Here is a 26,819-nt window from a genome sequence, read left to right on the forward strand (position 1 = left end):
ACTTAAAGCGATTTACAAACAGGGTCGCTATATCTTATGCATGTAGGATATGCCTGCCTTTTTTCTTCTATTCAACCTCCATTATTGGATACAAAAGACACAATTAACATGATAATACAAAGAGGTCAGAAAGCTTGCCAGTAGCTTCTCGTGGGTCGGTGGTTCTTTCCGGGGTTTTCCCAGGTTCTTCCTCCATCATTAATACTGGCCGCCATGTATAGCCTATTGTGTGCTGAAAAATGGCGTTAAACCCCACAACAACAACAACAAAGACGTCAGCTTTTAACTCTGTGCAACCATACAACAAATACTTCTGCAAGTCAGATATCAAAACATGGTTGGCACTTAATTCTCAGTGAAACGCTTGCAGACTTAGCTGTTATGGTCAATTGACACATTTTACATTTGAACACAAGACAGCTGTTATGGTCAATTGACGCATTTTACATTTGAACACAAGACAGCTTTTATGGTCAATTGATGCATTTTACATTTGAACACAAGACAGCTGTTATGGTCAATTGACGCATGTTACATTTGAACACAAGACATGTTATGGTCAACTGACACATTTTACATTTGAACACAAGACAGCTGTTATGGTGAACTGACGCATTTTACATTTGAACACAAGACAGTACATTGCATTCATGATGATTACACTTAAACCAAACTAAAAGATAGAACCAATACACAATTTTCGCTTGATAAAATAAATTATTTAATTGATATTTATTTATTAAAATACAGCCGCCAGCAGGTGTAAGTGACATTTTCATTTATCTGAATTTAGTTCAATATCGTTATTTATGGTGTACTAAGGTCGTTTAGAAAGAACATGTAACAGAATAGATGACTTCTTATTAAATGTTGATAATTTCATAATGCTAATTAAAATTTCCAGTTCCTATCTACCATTTTTGATGATAAAACAAGCAATACATCAATATTTCATTTACCAATTTTAATTGCAATTTTCTTCAATTTCAATATGGGGTAATATTTTTTTGTATTTTCTAGTTTTAAAAAATGGGGTCCATGCCTGACCCCGCATTATAAGCAGGTTCAGGAGTTATTAAGGTGCAAGTTATTGAGGGAGTGGTGTATGCAGGAAAAGCACTTTGATTCTTTGATTATTCAAAGATTTCACATGACAATGATACAGAATTCTTCTTGCATCTAAGAGTGACTACTCCACATTAAAAGTACCTTTCCTGGGCCACAAGTGTAATTACTAAAACAGTCCTTATCTGATTAGGGACATTATCAAAACAAGATGTTACAAGAAGTTAGTAGCAGCTGTCCAGGAAAAACTGTAAAAGATATTTGTCAACCAAATTTTTTATTAGCGATAACTTTATCATAGAAAAATTACATATTCGTCTTTGGACAGAATGTAGTAAATAAGCAAGACAAGTTTGTGTGGCAGACTTGTAAAATTAATGCACACAACAATATGCTTTGATTTTATGGTTTTGTAAACACAATGACAATCATGATCATGATTCCCTTTCAATGAAAATGCTGCAAAAAATATGTATACATAATTTATCATTAACACAAATCAGCTTCTCCAAGTCACTTCAACCTCATCTGTCCTGAATCTGAAATAAAACACAAATTTTCGTTCAAGTCGGCAAGCAAATATAAAACCATAGAAACTGGAAAAATGGTCCAGTCTCTTTGAAAATAATTCTAGTCTCCATTATGTCAAGAACAAAGGTTTGTACAGACTGAACCATTTCATATAAAAGCAGGATTTATACAGGGCCTTCTCTAGAAGGCTTTGAAGTTCCATTGTAAAGAGAAATTTGTTATTCTTAAATTACCAGGAGCATCCGTCCTTTTCATAATGATTCTCACAAATATTTGTTGATGCAGACAGAAGTTTGATGTATACATAAGTCCAAATAATATATCAGCATTTTATTTTATTTTGTTGCCATATTTTAGCCATATATATATATTTTCCAACTGGCTGGGTTTAGCTCCACTAATTGCAGAGAATAGATATTCTATTATCCAACATCGATTAGTTTATTATTGCTACTTCTCATAAACTATTGGGAGGATTGTTACCAAATGTTGCTGACACATTCATCACCAGTTTAGTTGGAACAAAATGAAAATGGTACTCTTCAGACATCCACCATGACTAGCATTTTCAAAATCTTTGTGTGTGTGTGTGTGATTTTGGATTTTAAATGTAGCTTTAACAATTTTTCAGTCAAATCACTACGATGTCTGCAGTGTGGCAGTTTATAGTCATGTCTAGCACTGGGGCATCATGCCGCAGACATGTAGCATTATGTCCCACCGAGTGACATTATCCTGCCACCAGGCCAACCAGTCCTAACACTAACCTCTTAATGCAAGGCAGCTGTTAATAACATCTTTTTAGTAAGTTTTTGGTATGACTCGGCTGGGGTTCAAACTTAAGACCTCCCGCATCTGAGGCAGACTCTCTAACCACAAGGTCACAGGAGCAGCTCAAAATCTTGTTATCATTACTACTTCTGAATGGATGGTCATATTAACATGGGATGACCACTAAAAGGCTTGTGATGTCAAGATGGTCCTAAATGAAAATGGGTCTGACTTGGTGGCCATTTGGAAAATCTTGATAAATCTTGATCCTTCTGAATGGATGGTTGTACTGACAATGGGATTTTCACTAAAAAGAAATCCTCCTAAATAAAAATTATACAGGTCTGACATTCAGTATGGCCACTTTGGCATCCATCCTGAAAATTGTGTTATTACAGTAAAACCTGTTTTGAGAGACCGCCCATTCTGCCAACCAAAAGCGGTCTCTCAAGACAGGTGGTATCTCATAAGAGGTGTGTGAAAATTGGCTCGTTTCCAGGGTCAATAATTAGCGTTGTTGAAGAAGAAAAAAATAAGCATACTCACTGAGCATATATCATATCCTTTATTCATAAATCTTTTTAAATACTGCATGCCTTCCTCTCAAAATAACTATATAATAAAGATATACATCTATCAAGCAACATGAATCAAATTTATATTTGAACATCACATGAATATGTACATATATTAGTATATGCACATGTAGATGATTTGTGAAATAAACAAAGGTAATATTTATCATATCCATAAGGTAACTTCACATGGCTATACATTTTAGAGTTTTTTTCAAATGTAACAAAAACTGCACAGTTAGCTATGATGTATATATCTTATTCTATGCACTTAATTTGCTTTAAGAAATCCATTATACTTCTTTGTTGACATTTTTTACTCAGCTGTTTGGTCTAAACATGTATCTCCATTTCTGAGCAAAGAAGCAAAAGTTTGGGATTGCCATGTTGTAAATCATATTCTTTAATCTTCTTTAAATGTTCTATGACTGTAGAATGAGAAATAACCTGAGGCAGAATTTCACCAACAGATGACTCATTGTCATTATCACTGTCCGCAGTCATTTGGAGAAGTACCTGATTTACGTCTCTGAAGAATATCCTAATCCCAGTCTGGCCCTGAGAAAACAGAAGTTTCTAGACAGTTGGCCATATCGGCATATTCTTCCAATGTCATGCCACTGAGAAGAGGTTCCATTCATAGATGCACGTCTTGTTCACTCTCTTCGCTCTCAGTTTTTATGGCTTGAACACTGACAGAAAAGCAGGCCGAGCATCCCACATGGACTTAATCCATAAAATGGCATCCAGAACAGTGACAGTCTTAGATATTTCAGTTGCTGTAGAGCACTCATCCATTTTGGAAAGAATGTGTTGCAGCAGTTTCTTCTGATAATTTTTACAGCCTAAATTATCCCTGCATTACAAGGCTGTAGTTTAGATGTTGTATTTGTGGGCAAAAAAACCAGTTTTACATTGCTAAAATGAAAATCTGGGTGTGCTCTGCAGGTGTCTACAATAATTAAAATGTTCCAATTTTCCCTTTTCATTTTATTGTTGACAGTTAAAAAGATGTCTGATGTCATTCAAGCCTTTCTGTTGGATTCACCCAAAGATCTTAATTAAATGACCTAAAACACCTTGCAAGCTTCCATGATTTGCCTATACTTAAGAGGTCCAGTTTTTCTCCAGTTGCGCTACATGCTAACAATAGTGTCAACCTATCCTTTGCTTTTTTCCTTCCTTTGCAAACATCATCTTTCTGCACTAGGGACCTGTCAGGTAGTCCTCTGCAAAAGAGCCCTGTTTCATCAGCATTAAAAATATCACAGAGGTTATACCCTTTAGCAATGGATGGTAGTATCTTTTTTCCAGTCATCAACTGTCTGTAAATTCACATCAGCTGATTCTCCACTGGGCAAACTTGCTGTAATATTGTATCTATTTTTTTTAAGCTCTCCGTTTGATGCGGCAAAGTCATCATAATTAAGTTCTGCTGAGACAATAACTGCCTTTTCCTGAATCAACTTTCCACTTACTGGTATGCTTTTACTCCTTGCAACACAAAACCACTCCCATATTCACTCGTTTAGATCTCCGTACACTTTCCATTGTGCTCTGGCATATTTCCTCTGTGCTTGTGCACCTTTCTGCCATTAGTTTCTAATGGACTTCTTGTCTTAGATAACATTCTGAACTTGCGTTTTACTGATGTTTAATCTGGCTGCTATTTTTGGGTTGGTGTCCCCTTTTTCACTTCTTTCAATTACATTAATTCTTTCTTCCAGTGTTAGAATTTTTCCTTTTTTTATCAGAGGTTCTGCCATTGTTATCAGTGTTGATGAAATAATGACTATATGTATTTCGGTTTTCATCAGGTTTTGGGGAAATGTGGAATAAATATTTATTATGTACCAATGAATGAAACCAAGAGACATATTTAACTCGTCAAGAAACAATATATTTATTTTGAGGAGAAGTTTAGATCACCAGCGTTATAGCTTGATAAACAAAGGCTGCGACCCTCTGCACACAGGTAAACAGATGGTGGCTTGGTGAAACACTGTCACAAAAGAAATAATTAAAAAAAAAAGAATCGGGGGGAAATAATTCTCATATACTAGTATTAAAGACAAAGAGTTCATTCACCCCCAGGCATTACAGATTAACTGGAAAGAAACGATGTACTCAACCCTACAATGAAGCCCTTCAAAAGATTTCTCACTGGGACATTAGGACTACCAGCATTGTGTGGGTTTTCACAAAGATAAAGAAAAAATAAAAACCTCTAAATTGACTGCGTATGTCCATCATTATACCCTTTGATGAAAAAATTTTTAATCTTACTGGCTACTCGCATGACTTTGGCACTACAATGGCAGTTAGTGACATGTACTTTAGTCTGGTTCATAGCAGCGTCGAAATGCATATTTTGCCATGACATCGCAGTCGCTGGTCACATTCAGCAGGTGGTCACTCATAACAGTGTTTATACAATAAAATCGATCCGTGCATTATGATATTGTCAGAAATGACAGGTGGTCGTTCATAGCAGTGGTTGCTCATAACAGTTTTTACTGTGCTAATACTCCTGAACAGACCATATCAACATAGGATTTTTGTCATGATGTCTGCTTGGTCCTGATCTGACATACAGTATGAATGCTATAGTGGACATCTTGAAAGTCCTGTTGTACTTGTTATGGTGTCTAGTTGGTCCAAAAGGAAAATGATGCAAACTGAAGGTGACCAACTGGAAATTATTGTTAGCTCTACTCCTTAAAAATGGATGGCTATATTAAATATGGTTTTTTTGCCAATAAACTTCTTGTGATATCTAGACAGTCCTAAATGAAGATGTGCCAATCATGCATCCAAATATGGCTGCAACAATATCAGGTTCTGGGTCAAAGGTCATGATAAAGAATTTTGTACTGCATTTACAGTTATCTTGTGGATATGTTAATTCAAACATAAGAAATGTTTTATTACCAAGTTTGGTATGTTGAATTTTCTCAAGAATATCAGAGATGGTTTAAATGCTCAGCAAGTGAAAGAAATGAGTCTTATCTTCCATCTTGTGTAGTTCATCTAATCCGACATCAATTTCATTTTAGAATTATCATCATTTTTTTGGCAAGAAACTCAACTTCATACTTAACTTTCATCTCTTTGCCATTTACTTTGCACATCTGCATTACCACTGACTTGAAGTCAAGAAGAATCAGTAATTTTCCTGCCAGCCATGCTTGACTATAATCTCACTTTCTGGAAATGGACCAAAGGTGGTGCATGTGCAAATGTGAGGAAAGAGCATCAATTGCAGAACCCCTCTAGTGTGCACATTTTTCTTTTATAAATAATTAGCAGGATTTCCAAGCCTACTTTGTGTGTGTGTGTGTGTGATTTGGATTTTTAATGTAGCTTTAAAAAATTGTCAGACATATCGCTACGATGTCTGCAGTGTGGCAGTTTATAGTGATGTCTAGCACTGGAGCAACATACTGCAGACATGTAGCATGATGTCCCACCCAGTCACATTATCCTGACACCATGCCGACCAGTCCTAACACTAATCTCTTAATGCTGAGTGCCATGCGAGCAAGTCTCCATTGTATTGACCTACATCTGCATACGTTCAAATGGACATCAGTCTTTTTATTAAAAAAAGTATCCTCTTTTTAAAAAAAGGATATTTAATTCTTATTTATTCTGTTCATTTTAAGTTCTATTCTTGAATTTAAACCATCTGCAGAATTTGTTCCAAATGCATAAGTTCATAAAGTTTTACATGATTTGTGCACTCACATTACCTGGCAAAGTCTCTGGGTAATTACATTGAGTGGGGATGTTGGTATTGCAATGTCAAACACAGCTCTAGTCAAAATGGCGGCTTTGTTTTGATGGTCATGATCCATGTCTATTATTAAATGGACTTGGGTACACTTTGAGTGACAAGACAAATTGAAAACAGCATAAGAATATAATATAGTTTAGGCTGATGTACCTATTGTATATGTTATCTAGTCCAAGATCACATCCTATTGGCCAATACCATGTTGTTGTCCTGTTAACAAAACAAATTTGAACTCATATTACCTTGTAAATGATAGTGATCGCAATAACTGCATTTTCATCAGAATGGCAGAAAAAGAACTTTTATATAAAAAGGTCATATTTTGCAATGAAAAGTTCTTATATGTGACTTTTGTGAAGCTCAGCAGCCTGGGGGAAAATGTTATGCTTTTCACATACCATAAACAACCATAATGACAGCCATTCTTGAGTAATGTATACAGCATCTACTGACATGGTATCACTACCCTGCATCAGGGCAGATGCAGAAAGAGCATTCTCAATGTTTATTAGAAGTGAATAAGGTGTATTTGAATAACATTACCATCCAGTCTCCAATGGTTGCATAGGTAAACAATAATGACACCTGCATCACCTTCAAATCCTTCAATAAACGATTGACAGCAAATCCAGCAACTTCAAATTCTACTGTATTGCACAGTCCAATGAATTTTAAGGAGCTTTGTGTATTGTTTTAGTTTGTGCATGTGTGTTGAAAATACATGACAATGTGAAGTCTGCAAGCTGTTTTGTTTTCGTTTGGAAGTGTATTCATTGCTTCAAAGGAAACAAATATTTTCTTTCTGTTTATTCGACTCTGAATTTCTGGTCATTATCTGTTGGCCTATATATTTAATAAGCAATCTTAACTGTACAATGTCATTTATTTGGGTCATGTGCACTGACCTTTCTTGGGACCACAAAACACACTTTGAGTTAACACTGTCTGGAAGGTCAGCAGGTATGGAATATTTGAGATGGGATTTTTTGTAAAACAATGATCATGAAAAAGTACTAGACAATGCTATACCATCTACAATGGCATGATACTGCCAAACAATAACTCTTGCAATACTGAAGTAAACATAAGTTTGATAAGAATAATTACAGTATTTTACCTCTGTGTGCAGGTTGTCTCCTGAAGGGGTGTAGTTTGCCCCGTCCTGAACATCTCCCATCCAGCCTGAGCTATCATGGCACCATTGTCAATACAAAATCTGCAAGGTCAAATTAGCCTTGGATTTACTCAAATGTCACATTATGGGTCATAAATCATATTGACAAATTATGTTGATAAAGAATGTTGACAAGTTATGTTCAAAAGTTGTATAGCCTGACTATACATCCCGGTTTGTTTGTACCCTCCTACCGATTTTAATAATGGAAACATTTAATGTGATAAAAAGTGCAAGGACCTTAGTCATTTCATTCAATGATTTACAGTTTCTAACCCGACTGTGAGTAGAGTGTCCCTAACACCGTGATCATCTGCATGTTTCATGGACAAGTCCATTTCCAGCAAAGGGGTGTGTGCACGATTACAGATGTACATTCATATGTCATCTGCTTTCAATATGGACAATGTCGAATCAAGCAAAGGAAAAGAATGACAACAACAAATTTGCCTTTCATGTGGATTTAACAAGCGGTTTAATTTCTATGTTCATGTGTGCAAAGGGATATAATTCCAAACTCTCAACGTAATGGTAATTTATGGAATTATCCGGCAGTTACAGAATAAGATGAACTACGTCATTATGTTGTCTGATGGAAATAAACTAGCCCATAGTGTACGCAAAATGGTGCCGTGTTAGTATGGAAAGTCTGTTAAGCATGAAGGGTGCAGGAGATGCCAGTATTAGTGCCATTCTTGTCAGTCAGGTTAGAAATTATAAATCAATGATTCCGTTGACTTAGTTCTGAGCACTTTTTATCACATTAAACGTTTTCGTTATTGAAATCTGTGGGGGGGGAACAATTCACTCCAGGTTGTCGCAGAGAGTGGAACAACAGCATGCTCACCCTGAACAGTAAGATTTCCGTGTACCGTGCCTGCGTGCTAAGCACTCTCCTGTACGCCAGTGAAACCTGGACTCTGTATGCCTCACAAGAAAAAAAAATGAGTGCCTTTTACATGCGATACCTCCGACACATACTCGGGATCATGTGGAATGATTGAGTAACAAACAACGAGATAATTGAACGTGCCAAGATTCCCAGCATGGTCACACTCCTCCGCCAGCGTCGCATCAGATAGCTGGGCCATGTATGTCAGATGGATGATGGATGGATCCCCAAAGACCTTCTTTATTCGAAACTCATCTCTGGCAAAAGGTCGATCGGACAGCCACATATCTGCTTCATGGAAGTCTGCAAGCGTGACATGAAAGCCCTTGACATCAATGTCAACACCTGGGAAGAGCTTGCTCTAGACAGATCAAGCTGGCGACATGCTCTGATGACTGGTCTGCAAGCCGGCAAGGACAAGCTATGCTTGCTAGCTGATGAAAAACGAGTGCAGAAGAAGAAGAAGCAGCTCCAACCAACACCAGACGCAACCTTCAAATGCAGCACGTGTAGCAAAGACTGCTACTATCATGTTGGACTACATAGCCACAGCAGACGCTACACAACCACCAACTGGAACATCTCTCATGGGCGCACTTCCATCGTCTCTCGAGACTAACGGATGCCAACTTAATGGTTTTCATAAACCATGAAATTAAAGGCTTGTGAACAATGATCATTTTATAATCAACAGAACTCCTTCCCCAAAATCTTTTTGTCATCAGTGGAAAACGATCCTATTGTGATCAAAAAAACTCTGTCACTAAGATCTTTCTGTCATCAGTGGACAATGATCCTTATGTCAGCAATAGCACTCCACAACTTTACTTTTAGTTCCAATGAAAAGGTCATTTCCACAAACATTTTTACAAAAATAAATGAATGACAATTAAGACCAACAATGACTGACAGTTAAGATCAACATTCTCCTTGCATATAAATGACTCCAGAAATATGGATATTTAATATTCATTTAAACATTCGATAATATAATTTTTTTTATACATCTGATCTCTGACCCACTCCCCAGTATGAAGGTGATATGAAATTCCTCCTGTCGATGGTACCCTAAGGGAAACAACTATAAAGAATTTACAAGATGGGATAGGAGCCAAGTATGGAGATAAAGTTGTAACAAAACTAATTTGTGTACGAGAAAGATGGTAACATATCAGGAAATTATAAAATCACCATCAGATGAACTATGTGGACACTAATGTTTTACCACTAAAATATATACCATATGATCCAAAAATTTCATATTTTCTAAATTTATTATAAACCAGTCTCAACAAAAAACTTGTCTTTTGATCTTTATAGCAGAGAACTTAGATCTTTTATTATTGTGTATAAAAGAATCAAAAGAAAATTACAGCTAATATTGCTATCTATAATTATTGTTACACTCTAAAATATAATAAAGAAAATATGCAAATACAATCACAGACAATACAGTATCATATGCATGCAAGTCAGATGCAGTTGCAAACAGCACATCGCCAGATCTGCAGTTATAAAATACACTAGCATATTGACCTCAACACTGTTCACTTGAAATCACTGAACAAAGGCCTAAATTCTGATCTTACTGAAGCTTTTATAACATTTCTCCCTTCAGAATATGCTCCACTTGATGTAAAAAATGTGTCCTGCTGTGAAACTTGTATAAAATCAAACTAATGTTGTTTGTTGAACTTATTAGTCTTAACTGCATAGAACCGGATCTACCATCGTACTGTGGCAGAACTAGGTCTATGCAGTTTGCAGTTGGATCTGTTCATTAATAGCTACAATTTCCATGTGATAACATAAATGTTTGGTGAAAAAAGGAAAACGTCTAACACCTATTTCACCTTCAATTGGTTATAATAACTGATACATAACCTGTCATCTGTAGCATAAAGTTTTGCTCCCCTCTCCTCAGCCATTATGCCCATCATTTCTTGTAACCTCTGATTGCCTGTAAAAGTAATGTCACTGAATTAACGTTTGTTTCTAAAAATGAATTGCACAAAAATTCCAAGATAATGAACCTTTTCAAATGACAAAATGTAAAGTACAAGCAAACAAAATATAAAACCTTAAAAATGTTGAAGTTTTGTAAAATGTATTTAAAACACAAGATAAAGATAACACCCTAAAAATATGCACCAATGAAGGACTGGTATTAAAGCAGACCAGCCTAAGAAACACAGTTGCCATTAAGGGAGCTGTTCCAGGCATAAAGTATGACCATCCTATTAAATGGCTGACATTCAGGGAGTTGTCCCAGGCATAAAGCATGACCATCCTATTAAATGGCTGACATTCAGGGAGTTGTCCCAGGCATAAAGCATGACCATCCTATTAAATGGCTGACATTCAGGGAGCTGTTCCAGGCATAAAGCATGACCAGCCTACAAAACAGTTGACATTAAGGGAGCTGTTAATTAAAAAGGATGAGCAGTTTATGAAACTTAGCCTATGATCTGCCATCATATAATGTGCCTGCAGATTTGGGACTGCAATTTCTTACGATTAAGAAATTGAACAGAAAACGCAAACCATGATCGGCTGGCACATGATGGCAGATGAGGGTCATGGTTGTTTCTAGCTGGATCCAACTTAATGGAAAGTATAAACTACAGTCATGACATTTAAATCCATGTTTTCTATTCCATTTCTTACTTTCATTATTTTTTCATTTTCTAAAGACAGCTAATTGAAGATACTGAAATTGTGTTTTACATACTCAAATAGTTAATTATATTGTCAGCCTGATTTAACTTTTACACTAGGGACAGCCCCAGTATTTGCCGATATTTAACTACAAAATAGGTTAAAATAACAGTCTAGTGCTGTGTACATTTGGTGAATGAAAAACAGAACATATCACTAGTCAGTATTATCATTTCAAAATATATTTCTTTCCTACAGTTAACCAGTCATTTGATTCTTGGTCATAATTATATTAGGGAAGATAACTTTTGAGTAGGTTCTTAACAGTCCAATTTGAGTTTGTTCCCTTTGCCCATTATATCAAATGCAAAATGAAAAAGTGAAGTTTTGGCTTTTGCAAAGTAATAACAAGTGAAAACGTGGCAGCTTGCCGCATAATAATTAAATGTAATAATGCAAAACTTCTATGAGAAAGTCATCTTTTTTATCTATTTCACTTGTTACAACATATCCTTTGATACCTGATGATGCTAATACTGTGTCAGTCAGTGACTTTGTTTACTAGTATTATATTTTTTTAAAGTTACGCCGCTAAATGGACCATGTTCATTTGTGACACATCTGAATCCTGACACCCAAGATTAATCTGAATGAGCCACAAAAATACAGCTCCTCCCTGGTAGAAACATATTTCAATCTGTTATGTATATTTAATTTAATTTATATTTGATTAAAATTAATTATCTGTAAGTTTTCAAAAAAATGTATTACATGTTAAAGCAATGTAATTTTGTTTACTGGAACTTGATGTTTTACAGAAATTTGTTTGACCTGACTGTTTTGTTGTCAACACCTAAAAATATAAGTTTGTTTCTAAATGCTGACCTAGTTCCTGACCTTGATTCAAATTTAGTAACAGGTAGAGTAAACAACTTCCTTCTTTTTTTAATTCTTAATGTGTGATTGATAACAGTGAAATCAAAGCTGACTGGGACTATGTGACTTTGAATGTAAATATCTTCTACAATGTTCTAGAAATTCTGGTTTTACCGGAGGGTTGACCCTCATCCGATCATCTGTTTTGTGCAGTAGTCGGATTTTATACCGATGTCGTTAGAGAATTTAGTCAGTCTGGCTTCTAAACACTTGATGTCAAGGTGTTTGTTTTGTTGTAAACAGCTGAGTCAAAAAATTTGTTTTTGGAATTATTAATTCTTTTTTCTGGAAATATTTGAGTGCTCATACAGAATTCTTGGGCAAAGACATTTCTTGAAATTTTATTCGGAAATTCAAACACCTGTGTCATAACAAAGAACTGTAGACACATCAGTCTTATAAAGGCTACAGTATACGTCACCACCTTCCATTTTGGATTTTTCATCGGGACTCGAACTTGAATTCATTAGAACATTTTATTACTAGGAATTCTAATTTTTAATTCTGGGATTATTCTTGTATTATTTTTGGATTTGATTCTTACGACCATAAATTCTTTTATCCATTTTTACATTGTTTTTCCAGGGAAATAAATTATTTGTTAAATTTTACAAAACTTGTTGTTTTTACTTTTTCTTTTTTTGTTACATTTTATGAGAGCCTAAACGCGTAACAAATCACAATAGTCTCAACTTGGCTAATGGTAGCATTAGAACATAATAAGTGATTGTTTTTAATGTAAAACTGACTTTCATATCACATGTTATTGACCAATATTAACATCATTATAAAACAATGCTTTTTGTTACACTACAAAACTTTTTGGGGCCCCGAGTGGCTGAGTGGTCTAAAGCACTCTCTGTTACGGATCACTGCCATCTCACCTCTGTCTGTGTGGGTACAAGTCTAGGATTCGGCCAATGTGGGTATGTGAGAAAGCTTACCAGTAGCTTGTAGTGGGTCGGTGGTTCTTCCCGGGTTCTTCCACCACCAATAAAAGTAGCCGCCATGCATAGCCTATCGTGTGCTTAAAAAAGGCATTAAACCCCACAACAACAACAACAACAACAACAGAAATTTTTTAAACATGGAAAAGAGAACAATTTACCAGTATTAATGCAAAAAATTAACTTTCACTTTTAAATGATAAAAATCATTCCTGAAAAAAATGAAATCTAGACTGTTAAATTTAAAAAGTAACCTATAATTTTTCAATCAATTTCTGAGGCTAAGACAGAGAATCTATAGAATCTAGAAAAGATAGTTGCTGGTGAAGGAACTGTTAACTGTATAAAGTCTATACAAAATATTGCTGAAATCATCAAATATGAAACTAAAGAATGAATGTTTAACCCCACTCCATGCAACTCCTTTCTCAACAGTGACTTTGCCCAAAAAAGACAATGCAACTTAAATGACCTTCTTGCAACATAAATATGGGGATCACAAAGAATTGCAAATGGGAATTCAAATATCATAAATAACAGTGATCAAACACTTGCATGAGTCCCATTGGCAGTATCTATCTATCATGAAAGGTTAGAATAAAATGCAAGTATTTCTGTATGTATATATATAAGTCCACACAGGCTTAAAGAATTTTTGCATTAGTGGAAATAAGTCCACACAGGCTTAAAAGAATTTCTGCATATGTGGAAAGCAAATTTTTAGTAAATTATGTTTCTCTGAGAATACTTACCCGATCACATTAACGTTAGGGATATAAGCCTGCTACCTCTCGAAATCCAGCCCTACTAAAAGACGAAAATTCGTCTTTTCTGTCTATCTCATATAGACCAAAGGGAAATAACTCTTGCCCCTTACCTCCCCTTCCCTCCACCAGGTGTCACTAGTTTTTTAAGCTGAGCGATATATATTATACGTGGATGCTCGCATAGCGGGGTGGTTGGGAGGGTTTTTAAGTAATGTGATTGGGTAAGTATTCTCGGAGAAACATAATTTACTAAAAATTTGCTTTCTCCTTCAAATACGTTCTCTGATCACATTAACGTTAGAAGAATAGGTAGTAGGAGGAGGGAATGCTGAGCATCCTACCTCCACCCCGGGTACCTTCTAGGGAATGATGGCTGGATTCCCCATTTGAAAGATAACCCGTTCTCCTAATTTCATCAGCAACACAGCCTAGGGTCCCGTGATATGTGACCCCTATATAGGGTTAAGAAGATAGTTATTGAAATCTTCTTACCTACGAAATTTCACTGATGAATCCAGCGAAGCCGATAGGCTGTGCTCATTGTTTTAAATGGGTCTGGTGGTCATCTGGGCTGCCGACACCGGACCTACCAGATTCAAGGTTTGCCTCTGCGAAGCCAAATCTCTGAGATAAAAACTGGAGAAGGTTGACTCTGCATGCCAGCCAACAGCTTCTATTATATCTCAGATCAAAACACTGCGTTCGAATGCAAGGCTCGCCGAGATTGCTCTAATCTCATGAGCTGTAATCTTCATGACGCGACTCTGATCTTGTGAGACCTCAGAGTATGCTGAGCGTATAACCCACTTCAGCCATGAAGCAAGGGCTTGAGGGGTGATATCCCATTTACCAGCTTTGACCGGAAGAAAGAGGCGCTTACGTGTGTCCCGACACACCTCTGTGCATTTTAAATAGTGCTTGAGTGCATGAACAGGATCTTGCATGGCTGTTGCTCTTGACTTATCTATGGAAGAGAGCGAGCAAATGACGATTCTTTGATTGCCAATGGATGGTAACCTATTTTTTGGCTACAAAGCCTGGTTGCATCAGGAGGACCACCGGACCATCTGATCTGAACTGAAGAAAGTTCGGGTCACTGGAAAGGGCATGTAACTCGCTCACCCTGCATGCTGAAGCTAAGGCTATCAAGAAACCTGTTTTGCAAGATAGTAGCTTTAACGAAGTGTGGGCTAAAGGTTCAAATTTGTCTGAATTGAGCCATGTTAAAACCCAGGACAGATTCCATTTTGGAAACAGGGTGAGGGATTTTGGTCAATTGAAATCAAAATTGGCTAAAAGATCTGACAGATCTTTGTTATGCCCAATATCACATCTGCCATGATGGCGGAATGTGTCTGATATCATGGAGCGGTAGCCTTTGATAGTAATTGGGGCCAACTGTTTCTCCTCGAAAAGCCTGAGAAAAAAGTCGGCCAGTTGAGGGATTGAGACACTCAAAGGGACGATGTTATTGATATGGCACCAGTCCCTGAAAACATGCCACTTTCCCTCGTAAGCCTTCAGAGTGGAGGGCCTTCTTGCTCTTGAGATTCTCTCCACAATCGAAGGTTTAAATTGTTTGTCTCGCAAGGCTGTCTGGACAAGAGCCAAGCGTGAAGAAGAAGACGGTCTGGGCAGGGATGGAACACCCGTGACTGCGGTTGTTTGAGAAGATTTGGGCTGGTTGGAATTTTCCTGGGTAGATCTATCGCTAGATCGAGTAGATCGGTGACCCAGGACTTGTTCCATCTGAGAGGGGCAATCAGAATCATCTGACAGTTCTGACCCCTTAACCTCTGGATTATTTTCGGTACCAAAACCGTGGGAGGGTAGGCAAATGCCCACAACCCCTCCCAGCTGAGTGACAGAGCGTCCATGGCCCAAGCCTCTGGGTCTGGAACCGGAGAGACGAAGGTGGGCAACTTGCGATTCCACCTTGTCACAAAAAGATCGATCATCGGATGCCCCCAAAGTGTGCAAATCCAAAGAAAGACTGATTGATGGAGTGACCATTCTGTGTGAATGACTTGACCTTTCCTGGATAGAGTGTCGGCCAAGACATTGAGTCTGCCGGGAATGTGTCTGATTTGTACGTTGATGTGGAGGTTGTCGCACCAATGTAGAAACTGCCAGATCAGAATGCACAGGTCTGGTGATTTGGTGCCCCCTTGTTTGAGGAGGTAAGTCACCACCACAGAGTTGTCTGACATAATGAGGACAGTTTTTCCTGAGAGTTGATCTTTCCAGAAATGAAAGGCATTGATGACAGCCCTCATTTCTAAAAGGTTGATGTGGAGAGGCCTCTCCCCTGGCTCCCACGTGCCGCTGACTGTAGCGAAGTCTGGCAACAGGTGGGCACCCCAACTGCAGGTACTGGCATCGGTACATACCGTTATCTCCGCTTGGGGCATCTCCAGAGGAATCCCCGTGGACAGCCAACTGGGGTTGTGCCACTGACGCAGGAATGATCGTATCTCGGGCATGATCATTATTGTTTGATTGAGGGGACTTGAAAAGGGACGCCATTGTGCCAGTAACGTCATTTGTAAGAGACGCATAAAAAGATGGCCAAGCGGGATCCAGTCCGCCGCCGCATTGAATAATCCGAGGAGTTGCAAGAATTCTCTCGCTCACATCCACGTCCTGTTGGAAACAGACTCGACGAGTTCGATGATTTGGATTACGCGAGCACAAGGAAACCGTACCAGATTCAGATCGGTGAGAAACTCCATACCCAGATGGACAAAATGCTGGGATGAACGGAGATTGGACTTTTTCCAGTTCACAAGAAAGACTAGATGATCTAAAAGTGCTAAAAGATCGTTTCTGCCTTTGAGCAGAATAGAACTTACCATATGTTTCGTCCAAGTACACTGCCATCCCTGTACATGGAGTCAAGCGGAACAGGGTAATGATGCAATCCATAACCTTGGTAAAAGCCCAAGGGCTGATGTTGAGGCCAAAGGGTAGGACCTGGAACTGATAAACCACGTCACGGTAAGCGAATCGGAGAAATTTCCGTGACTGACGGCATACTCGTCCCGCCGGATGGAAAGACGGATTGATCTCGCTGTTTCCATCTTGAATTTCGGTGGTAAAATGTATTGGTTGAGGCAACTCAGGTCGATGATCGGCCTCAACTTGCCGTTTGCTTTCTGGATAAGAAACAGCCTGGAATAAAACCCCGACGATTGCGGTTTTTTCACAATCTCCACTGCCCGTGTTTCTTTGAGCAACCGTATCTCCAGTTGTAGAAAGGTATCCTTCTCCCAATTGGACAGTACGTCCGTGAAGAGGGGAGAGGAGGACAGGGGAGGGGGTTGGATAAATGAAATCCGAAGCCCCTCCGAAATGACCTGGATCACCCAAATGTTCTGAGGAAAAAAGGTGGTCCAGTGGTCCTGAAATTGCAGGAGGCGACCGCCCACAGGTAGGCTGTCCGCGGGTGGTGGGGAGGGTATTTCAACTTTTAGAGTTAGGAGGCTTGAAGATGGAGAAACTTTGTTTCTTACCGCCTCTGTATGGTTGCCTCCTAGCTTGATTAGACTGTTGTCTCCTGGCATTGGGTTAGGATCTATTCTGCACATTTGATTGTAAGGATCCCTTGTCTCTGGTCCGCCAATCATCCCTCCGCTGTGGCAGGGGCTGATTTTTTTCAAAACGCCTGCGAGGGTTGGGCGGCGAGTTGGAGGGGCAGTTCCTGAGATGCCTGCTTCCAAACTTCTTCAATTTTTCCTCCAAAGAGTAAAGGCGACCCAAATGGAGTCATCCGTAAAGCCAGAGTATGATGGGGCTTGAGCGACGTGGACCTCAGACATGCGTCACGTCATATCAGGTCTAAGTTGGCAGAAGCAGTCAACGCATTAGCCATGGGATGGTGAGCTGCCCTGTTAATAACTCTAGCAATCCGGGCCGTTGCTTCCCAAGCGTGGACATTGTCGGATTTTTCTGCGAGTCGGAAAATGGCTAATGAAGCCAAGTCTAACACTGAAGACGTAGTGACTACGTTCCGGACTAGCTTTGACGTGACATGGAACTCATTTTTGTCCACTTTGTAAAACAGTGGAGCGGACATGTGAACTGCTGCCATATTTTTGTCCAGGGCCGGAAGATCCGTACTGAAGGCGTCTGAATGAGTTTTGTACCAGCGACACGAGAACGTCGCTGGTACTTGGCTTTCTGAAAAGAACGCATTAGCATTCCCCGGATCACCTATTCGTCCTGATAGACGATCACTGATCTCCTTAACTTTTGCTGACTGGGGAAGGAGCCGGAAGGACGGCATCTCTTCCTCCCCATCAAGATCTACAGACGCCTTAACTTTGTAGTCTTGAGTGGTGGTAGGAGGTGGAGGGCATTCTGAAGTTGCCAACACCCTATAAATTTCTTCCACTGCCGCCTTGAAGCCAAACTCAGTCCGTTCCATGGTTGGATCTATGCACGGCTGATTTGCAGGAGTTTTGTCACCCTCACTGTGTGCTGAGACGTGTTCTTGAATAGCTTGCATTTCTGGATAGAGCATACCAGGTGGCATAGATGACACGATTCCGTCATCCTTGACACTGTCACTAACTCTCCCTTGTGGATAAGCCATGAACATATGGCTGGCCCTGCCGGCTGGTTTGTCTGGCTCGTGGTCGGCCTGAATGTTGGCGACGGTCCTGCTATCACCGGTACTGGCTGCTCCAATGGCCTGTCTGGATGGACAGATTTCTCTCTAAAATCTCTGCCATAGTATTGGTATGTTGCCGGCGGTACAGCTTGACGAACGGATTTATCACTAAGATCCCCGTAAATCATATTTGGTCGGACCATTTTAGCAATAGGGTTCCCATGCTGGGACAGCTGGACGGCCGGTGACGTAGAGGTTGTATAATGAAATGGATCCGATGGATCCAGTAAAAACCTTATGCGTCCTGACTTACAGGCCCGAAGGCCATGCTCGGACATGCAGGGGGACTTACGCCCACTGGGCAGCCTAAAATTGGGGGAACATTCCCCCAAAGAGTCAGAAAAAGCTGTGGAAGCGAGCAAGGGAAATAAGGGTAATATCTGGCCTGATGTCAATAGCTGCGTCGTCGTTTCCTGGGCCAAACGACGCATCTGTTCAAAGGTGGACTGTTGTACCCTGTCAACATTATTTATCTCCATTGCCGCTGATGTTACTGTGGCTGATGGTTGCAAACGACGAGCTTTAGGTGAAGGGGGGACCCCAACGTTCCCCACAAGACTCGCAATGGAGGCTGTCTTCGGATGTTTACTGAGGACATCAATGCTATCTTTCTTCGACTTATTCCGTCTATCCCTCCCTTTTGCTGCCTTCTGGACTACATCAGCCCACATTTGCTCTGTCCAAGTATTACACATGCTGCATGGTACAGATGATGTACACTTGGTACATACAATACAAGAGTCATGGTTGTCTTCTTTTGCTTTGAACTTTTTGCATTTCATGCATTTGGTTGACATTTCTACTGAAACGACATAAGAAAGAAAACAAAGCACAAATTAGCAATTCAACATGTTATTAATTCGCTAATACCACAACCGTTACTAACGGAGTAAGCAAAATTAGTCTGTGTCGCGTTAACTCTTAATTGACAAACACGAGTTCAGCGATAGCATGTGTAACATGGTCTTCAGTAGACAAAATCCGTAAGGGTGACAACGTCACTCAATTTTGAAAAAATTGTTAACATAATGTATACAACCTGTAGAAGAATGATTGTCCAACACAATAAATCCAAATTTAACTTCGGATGGTCCAATTTAACGCTAAGATGGCTTGGATTTTTTGGAGGTATAATGTACGTGTTATCAGTACAAGCGAAGCTTAAAACCTAGTGACACCTGGCGGTGGCAAGGGAAGGTAAGAGGCAAGAGTTATTGCCCTTTGGTCTATATGAGATAGACAGAAAAGGCGAATTTTCGTCTTTTAGTAGGGCTGGATTTGAGAGGTAGCAAGCTTATATCCCTAACGTTAATGTGATCGGGGAACGTATTGTAACTTTATGGGTTTGGAAAATTACTTAGGGATTTTAGCTTTTTTTTAAGACTTTGAAGCTACAAGGGTTTGTTTGACTTTAGTAATAGAGATAAAACAACAATAAAGAAAGATTAAAAATTCAGGACAGATTTATTTAAGCATTTTTATTTGTAAAACAGAACTACACCCTTTTTACTAGTTTACAGATTTAACTTTTACTTACAGAATTATACTAGTAGATACAACTGTAATGGATATATTTTGATTAGCTAAAAACTAATTTAATTTACTAAAAACTAAGCCTGAGTGTTAAACATATATAATGTGGGCAATAAGGTTTTGAATTTTGTAATTTAAATTTGGGTTTTTAAATTTGTGTGTAGAAAATTCGTCTGCTTTTGGGAACTTGTAGTTCAAAGTTTAAGTTTTAAATTGTTTTTTAAAATTATATACATTAAATTTTTCTTTTGCAAAACTAGCAAATATAAATGCCAAAAAGGGGAAAAAACAAAATAATATATTTTTTAATCAAAATCCAACTCATTTTAAAGTAATATTAAATTATATAAAAAATGCCCCAAATTTTCCAATAGGTCTTCTCCCAAAAAAAAACCCAAAATCTACTAAAAATACTATCAAAAGCCGTATTTTATAATGTTACAAAACTTGTCCAACTAGTTAAAAAAAAATTGAAAAATATAAAAAAATAAAATCCATATGTACCCATAAACAATTAAATATATATTTATCTATTTTTTTTAAAAATAGTTACAAAGTTATATTAATACAAAATTTCTAACAAATAAAAACAATATTAGTTATATAAATACTATTTATTTTAAGTACCAGTTTATTCATGCTACTTACTGCAAACTAAAATTCCACTAAAAATCAGGCAAGTTTAAATCTCATCAAGGCCTTAAGCAGTCATAAACTGTATAGTTCTAAAAATATATTAAATTTTTCTTTAAAAAAAAAAAAAAAAAAAATTATCTAAATTGTTCCAAAAAAAAAATTTCACAAATTTTTTTCAAACTAATTTATAAATTAATAACTAAAGTATAATGTTTCCCATAAATAAAAATTACTTTAAAAATAATAATATAAAAACAAATATTGTAATAAAAATAAATCAAATACTTAAGTCAAAAAATTGTTTATAGAACTAATAAATAACAGTTAAAAACATAAAAACTAGTTCCCGTCTTAACGTTCTCCCTAAACTGTGCAGTGTAAACATTCATTAAAAATTTCTTCTTCTAAAAATTAATCCTCTAAAAGTAACATTCATAACTTATCAAAAAAACTGCAATAAATTCATAAATTGTGTAACTTCAAGTAAATACAAGTAATTAAAAAACTATAAACTTCTAAAATCAGTGTAACTTTACATAAAACTGTTATTTATTAAAATATAATATTAGCAGTAATTATTACAAAATAACTATATTTATGCGTTATTAAAATTTTTCATGTAAGTAAGCATAAAATATTGTATCTATAATATATGTAAAGCATATATTAAATAATTTCAGTATAAGCATAAACCATGTCCCTAAAAATGTATATTAATACATTTCATACTATTGTTAGTACAGGTATTTTATATTTTAAAAAAAAAAAAAAAATTACATGTGTAAAATATACTATAAGTAACAATATGCAATATATAATTGTGTATTATTTTTTTTTTTATAAACATTAATTTCCCATTTGTTATAATGCACATTAAAAATAAAGGTGCATGTCATCCAAACTAGTAAAACTTACGCTAAATTCCAAGTTCTTTTAACTTAAAGCATTTAAAACCAATGTTTAAATATGTCAAAAAAAAAAAAAAAAAAAAATTATTGCCATGCACAAGGCACAAAATATTCAACAGTGTTTTCACCTATTATATTTTGTTTGTTCAATGTTAAGCTGTAAAATATTGTGTAATGTAATATATAAATTAAACATCATTAAACTTAAAACCAAAATTAACTAATATTAAAAAAAATCTTGTAATTGTTTACAAAATAAACTTAAATAATGTATATTTCAGCCTGAACTTACCCTATTTCCAAAAACTTGCTTTCTTGTAATCGCTAAATTAAAAACCAATTCTTAGAAGGTGGGGGTAGTGCTATGCCGCTACTTCATGTACCTTCAAATCAGCTAATTTTACCCACAACACGTTCTTGTAGTCAAGCGTAGCCATTTTAAAATGTCCCCTCGTACATAACAATGCTCGTTATCCGTTCACGTATTTTGTACAACAATACAAAATTTTAAAATTAAATTACCTGCACAACATTCAAAAATAAAAATAATATATTCAAGTAGGTTTGTCATAACTAATTATATTGTCTAATACTAAGTTAAATTCAAAAAATTAAAACACCAAGTTGTGTGTATTACTGTCGTGCAGTCATGTTCCGTCAGCATGGTCAATTTAAATTGGCCAATCAATTGCAATACCCACCAATCCATACTTTGTTTACCAAAATGCTTACACGTGCCAAACTTGTATATAAACAGCGTCGTTGTTCCAAGTCGGTAATAAATAGGGGTGAAAAGATAAGGTAGCAAATGAATAGAGGAAAAAGGCTAGTTAAAATATAAAACGAAAATTAAGTTAAAAAAAACTCCCAACTTCTAACAGTTATATAAATACAAAAAAAATATCACTTATCAGTCAAAAAATAATATAAACAACTTTAATATGTCCAAATTACCCCATTTACAAAATAATAATACAGTTCTAAAAGTAGTAAAAAAAAATAGTAACAAGCAAAAAAAAAATATAAATAGTCAAATATTTCACATTACTGTCCTAAAATAAAATACTACTAAAAACAAGTTAATTCCTTTGAGGTAAAAAATAATATCTTGTATAAAAAATAAAAAAGTAATAATAAAATAACAGTCACTATGCAAATTGTTGTTCCTAAATGTTTAAAAAAATGTATACTTACACAGTTACATAACAATATCACAGCTGCACATTTAAAAGTTGCAAAAACTCTACAAAAAGTGCAACAAAAATTCTTTTAGTATAAGCTAAATAAAAATGTTAAAAATTAGTGCAAAAAATGTTATGTGTGTGCCAGTAAAAAATCTTCCCTTAAAAAACCAAAAGCACCCATAAAAACCTACAATGTAGGTGCTCCTATAAAAAAGTAGCTATTAACTTTTTAAGTCCACTTCCTAAAACCAAACAAAAAAATAAATACATAATAGTCATAAGTAACTATTTTACCAAATAAACAAAGGCATACCCAGTAAAAAAAGTTTATGCTAAAACTACAGCAAAAAAACTAATTAATAATTTTATCACAAAATTTAAAATACCTCTTCTTATTCACACAAATCAAAAAACATATTTTAAGTCAAAACTTTTCAAAAAAATCTGTACAATATTAAAAATTAAAAAAACACAAACTTCTATTGCCAAACCCCAAAGTAATAGCATAATAAAAAAAGCTAACAAAACCATTTATAACATGCTTTCAGCATTTGTGTCCTCACATCAAAATAACTAAAATAAAATCTTATCTTTAGTCATAATAGCGTACAAATCAGCAGTTCATAAATCAACTAAAATAACTCCCAGCATAATAACATTTAGTAAAATAATAGTTCTTCCCATTAACATGGTACTCAAAAAACCTAAAATAAATAAAAATAATAATAAACAAAAATACAAAACAAAGTATGCAAATAATCTTAAATCTAAAATTAAAAAAGTACACAAGTTTGCAAAAACAAAAAATAAATTTGTCTAGCAAATGTATAAAAAAAAGCTATAACACAAAAATACATTTTAATAAGTATAAAAAAGTAAACCTAAAAAGCAATAAAAATAAACCAAAATCTACAACATTAATAAAAAATAATTACACATGTTATCTAATAAACCTAAATGTGGGGGGAACAACATTCAACATTATATTATATTTTTTTTTTTAAAATATGAAATACCTGTACTAACAATAGTATAAAATGTATTAATATACATTTTCAAGAACACGGTTTATGCTTATACTAAAATTATTTAATATATGCTTTACATGTATTATAAATACAATATTTTATGCTTACTTACATAAAAAATTTTAATAACACATAAATATAGTTATTTTGTAATAATTACTGCTAATATTATATTTTAATAAATAACAGTTTTATGTAAAGTTACACTAATTTTAAAAGTTTATAGTTTTTTAATTACTTGTATTTACTTAAAGTTACACAATTTATAAATTTATTGCTGTTTTTTTAATAAGTTATAAATGTTACTTTTAAAAAATTAATTTTTAAAAGAAATTTTTTTTAATAAATGTTTACACTGCACAGTTTAAAAAATCTTTAAAACAGAAACTAGTTTTTATGTTTTTAACTGTTGTTATTTATTAGTTTTATAAACAATTTTTTAACTTAAAAGTATTTAATTTATTTTTATTACAATATCTGTTTTTATGTTATTATTTTTAAAGTAATGTTTTTTTTTATGAAAAACATTATACTTTAGTTATTAATTTATAAATTAGTTTGAAATAATTTTTTTAAAATTTTAACTAGCCTTTTTCCTCTATTCATTTGCCACCTTATCTTTTTACCCCTATCTATCACCGACTTGGAACAACCACGCTGTTTATATACAAGTTTGGCACGTGTAAGCATTTTGGTAAACAAAGTATGGATCGGTGGGTATTGCAATTGATTGGCGACTTTAAATTGACCATGCTGACGGAACATGACTGCACAACAGTAATACACACAACTCGGTGTTTTAATTTTTTGAATTTAACTTAGTATTAGACAATATAATTAGTTATGACAAACCTACCTGAATATACTATTTTTATTTTTGAATGTTGTGCAGGTAATTTAATTTTACAATTTTGTATTGTTGTACAAAATACGCGAACGGGTAACGAGCGCTGTTATGTACGAGGGGACATTTTAAAATGGCTACGCTTGACTACAAGAACGTGTTGTGGGTAAAATTAGCTGATTTGAAGGTACATGAAGTAGCGGCATAGCACTATTTGAAGGAGAAATAAGTACACACAGGTCCTTAAGAATTTCTGCATATGTGGAAATAAGTGCACACAGGTCCTTAAAGGAGACTAGAAATCAAAATTTTCCTTTTACGTATGTAATTCTCTACAGATTTTAATTCGACTGCAATGTTTATAAATTAAATATCGTAAGCGGGTAGTGATTATATTGTGTGGAAGATACCACGACTCCGTAAATTGCCGAGTTTTTCCGAGTTTTGATGAGACGACAGATCACGTGGTACTGTTACGCTATACTAGCCAGTCCTCGAATACAAACATAAACATTGGCGAGTGAGGCAGACAGGAGACCACATTTGGGTTGCACATTCAAAGTTGAATCTGCAATCTGATATAATAGTTTATGTACTGTACTGGTAAGTGCTAAAAGAAATTTGTTAGGCACAGGCCCCGGGCTGGTGACTTAAATAAATTAAAGTCCTGAATGAAATTCCACAAGCCCGGACAGTTCATACCTGTCAACTCTCAAGCCGGGAGAAAAACCTCCCGATTTTGGGGGTATTTCCTCTTCTACCTCCCGATCTGGAAATATCTCTCAATTTTGTGCAGCGAAGTCCCAATTATTACATTATGTCTGTCACTTTTCATTTGTCAGAAGAAAAAAACCCAACCCCAAACCATTTTTAAATATAACATATGCAATCCACAGTCTAAACTGCCACACTGCAGACATCGTAGCAATATGACTGAAAAATTGTTAAAGCTACGTTAAAAATTCAAATCACATGCACACACGTCTAAACCGGCACTGGACGATATAATTAATATCATACAACAGTTTTTTTTTCTTTCTTTTTTTCTTCTTCAGTAAATAGAACGTGAAGATTAAACATTATTCAAGTAAATTTCAGATTTTTTAAACAACTACAACAGTACTATAGTATTAAAAAAAATTAAAAGAATAAAATTGTCACCAATTAGCTTAAATGAATGATCACTTTGAAATTTTCTCTGCAAACAAAGTCGCATCTCCATTTTTGCCAAAGAAACTCGGCCAGTTAACACCTGACATTCCTCTACTGTATATGAAAAGTTTAATTATCATGATTAAATTACAAGGAATAAAACAAAATATACCATGGAGTATATGTGGCCCTAAAGAACTAATTCTGAATAAATATTTTATTCAGCAAACAGTGTTACATGCATTAAGACTTAAACCTAAGGAAATAAGGTCGGGCATAAAACGTGTGAAAAACAGTTGCCACAAGTACGGTAACTTGTGACTGCAGATTTGAACTGTTAAAATTAAGTCCATGGCATCGTAAGTAACAACAAAATAGGCATCGTTTATTTGGCAATCAGTTGCTGGTGCTTACGCATACTCACACTGTCGAACATGGTTTCTTTGAAGTAAGTATGAAGGGCAGTCTATTTCACAAGATCAATCCAAGGATAAAGATTATGTTCATTAGTCACACCGGCTTTATCGTTTGCATACTTAAATCAAAACTTTAGCTATTTTGCAATTTAGCCAGAACTGACCAGAATATGCAAAAGGGGCTTGTCATGGGGGAATAATAAGGCGTATCACAGGGAGAAAAGGCACGTCAAATGGGCGGTCGCACATTGGGGCGGGGGGGGGTACAATACTCCCCCCCCCCCGTTCTATTAGACAGTTAATGTGAAACTTTGACCTCCTTTTTTTTAATCGC

The 26,819-nt window shown here is 35.9% G+C and overlaps 1 protein-coding gene across 2 annotated transcripts in view; it reads right to left on the minus strand.

The window, feature by feature from the left end:
* Positions 1-1,325: 1,325 nt before the first annotated feature.
* Positions 1,326-26,819, minus strand: part of LOC149773776 (putative tRNA N6-adenosine threonylcarbamoyltransferase) — a 54,634-nt gene continuing 29,140 nt past the window's right edge. For both annotated transcript variants that reach the window (XM_089946017.1, XM_089946018.1), the window contains exons 11-13: positions 10,689-10,764; positions 7,856-7,954; positions 1,326-1,604 (exon numbers count right to left, since the gene is read on the minus strand). In XM_089946017.1, coding sequence (XP_089802143.1) covers positions 1,565-1,604; positions 7,856-7,954; positions 10,689-10,764 — 215 coding nt within the window. In that variant the 3' untranslated portion in view covers positions 1,326-1,564. The remainder of the gene's footprint in view (positions 1,605-7,855; positions 7,955-10,688; positions 10,765-26,819) is intronic.

This window comes from Sinohyriopsis cumingii, unplaced genomic scaffold, assembly GCF_028554795.1.
Source record: "Sinohyriopsis cumingii isolate HCF-2022 unplaced genomic scaffold, ASM2855479v2 utg000573l, whole genome shotgun sequence".
Taxonomy (NCBI): Eukaryota; Metazoa; Mollusca; class Bivalvia; order Unionida; family Unionidae; genus Sinohyriopsis; species Sinohyriopsis cumingii.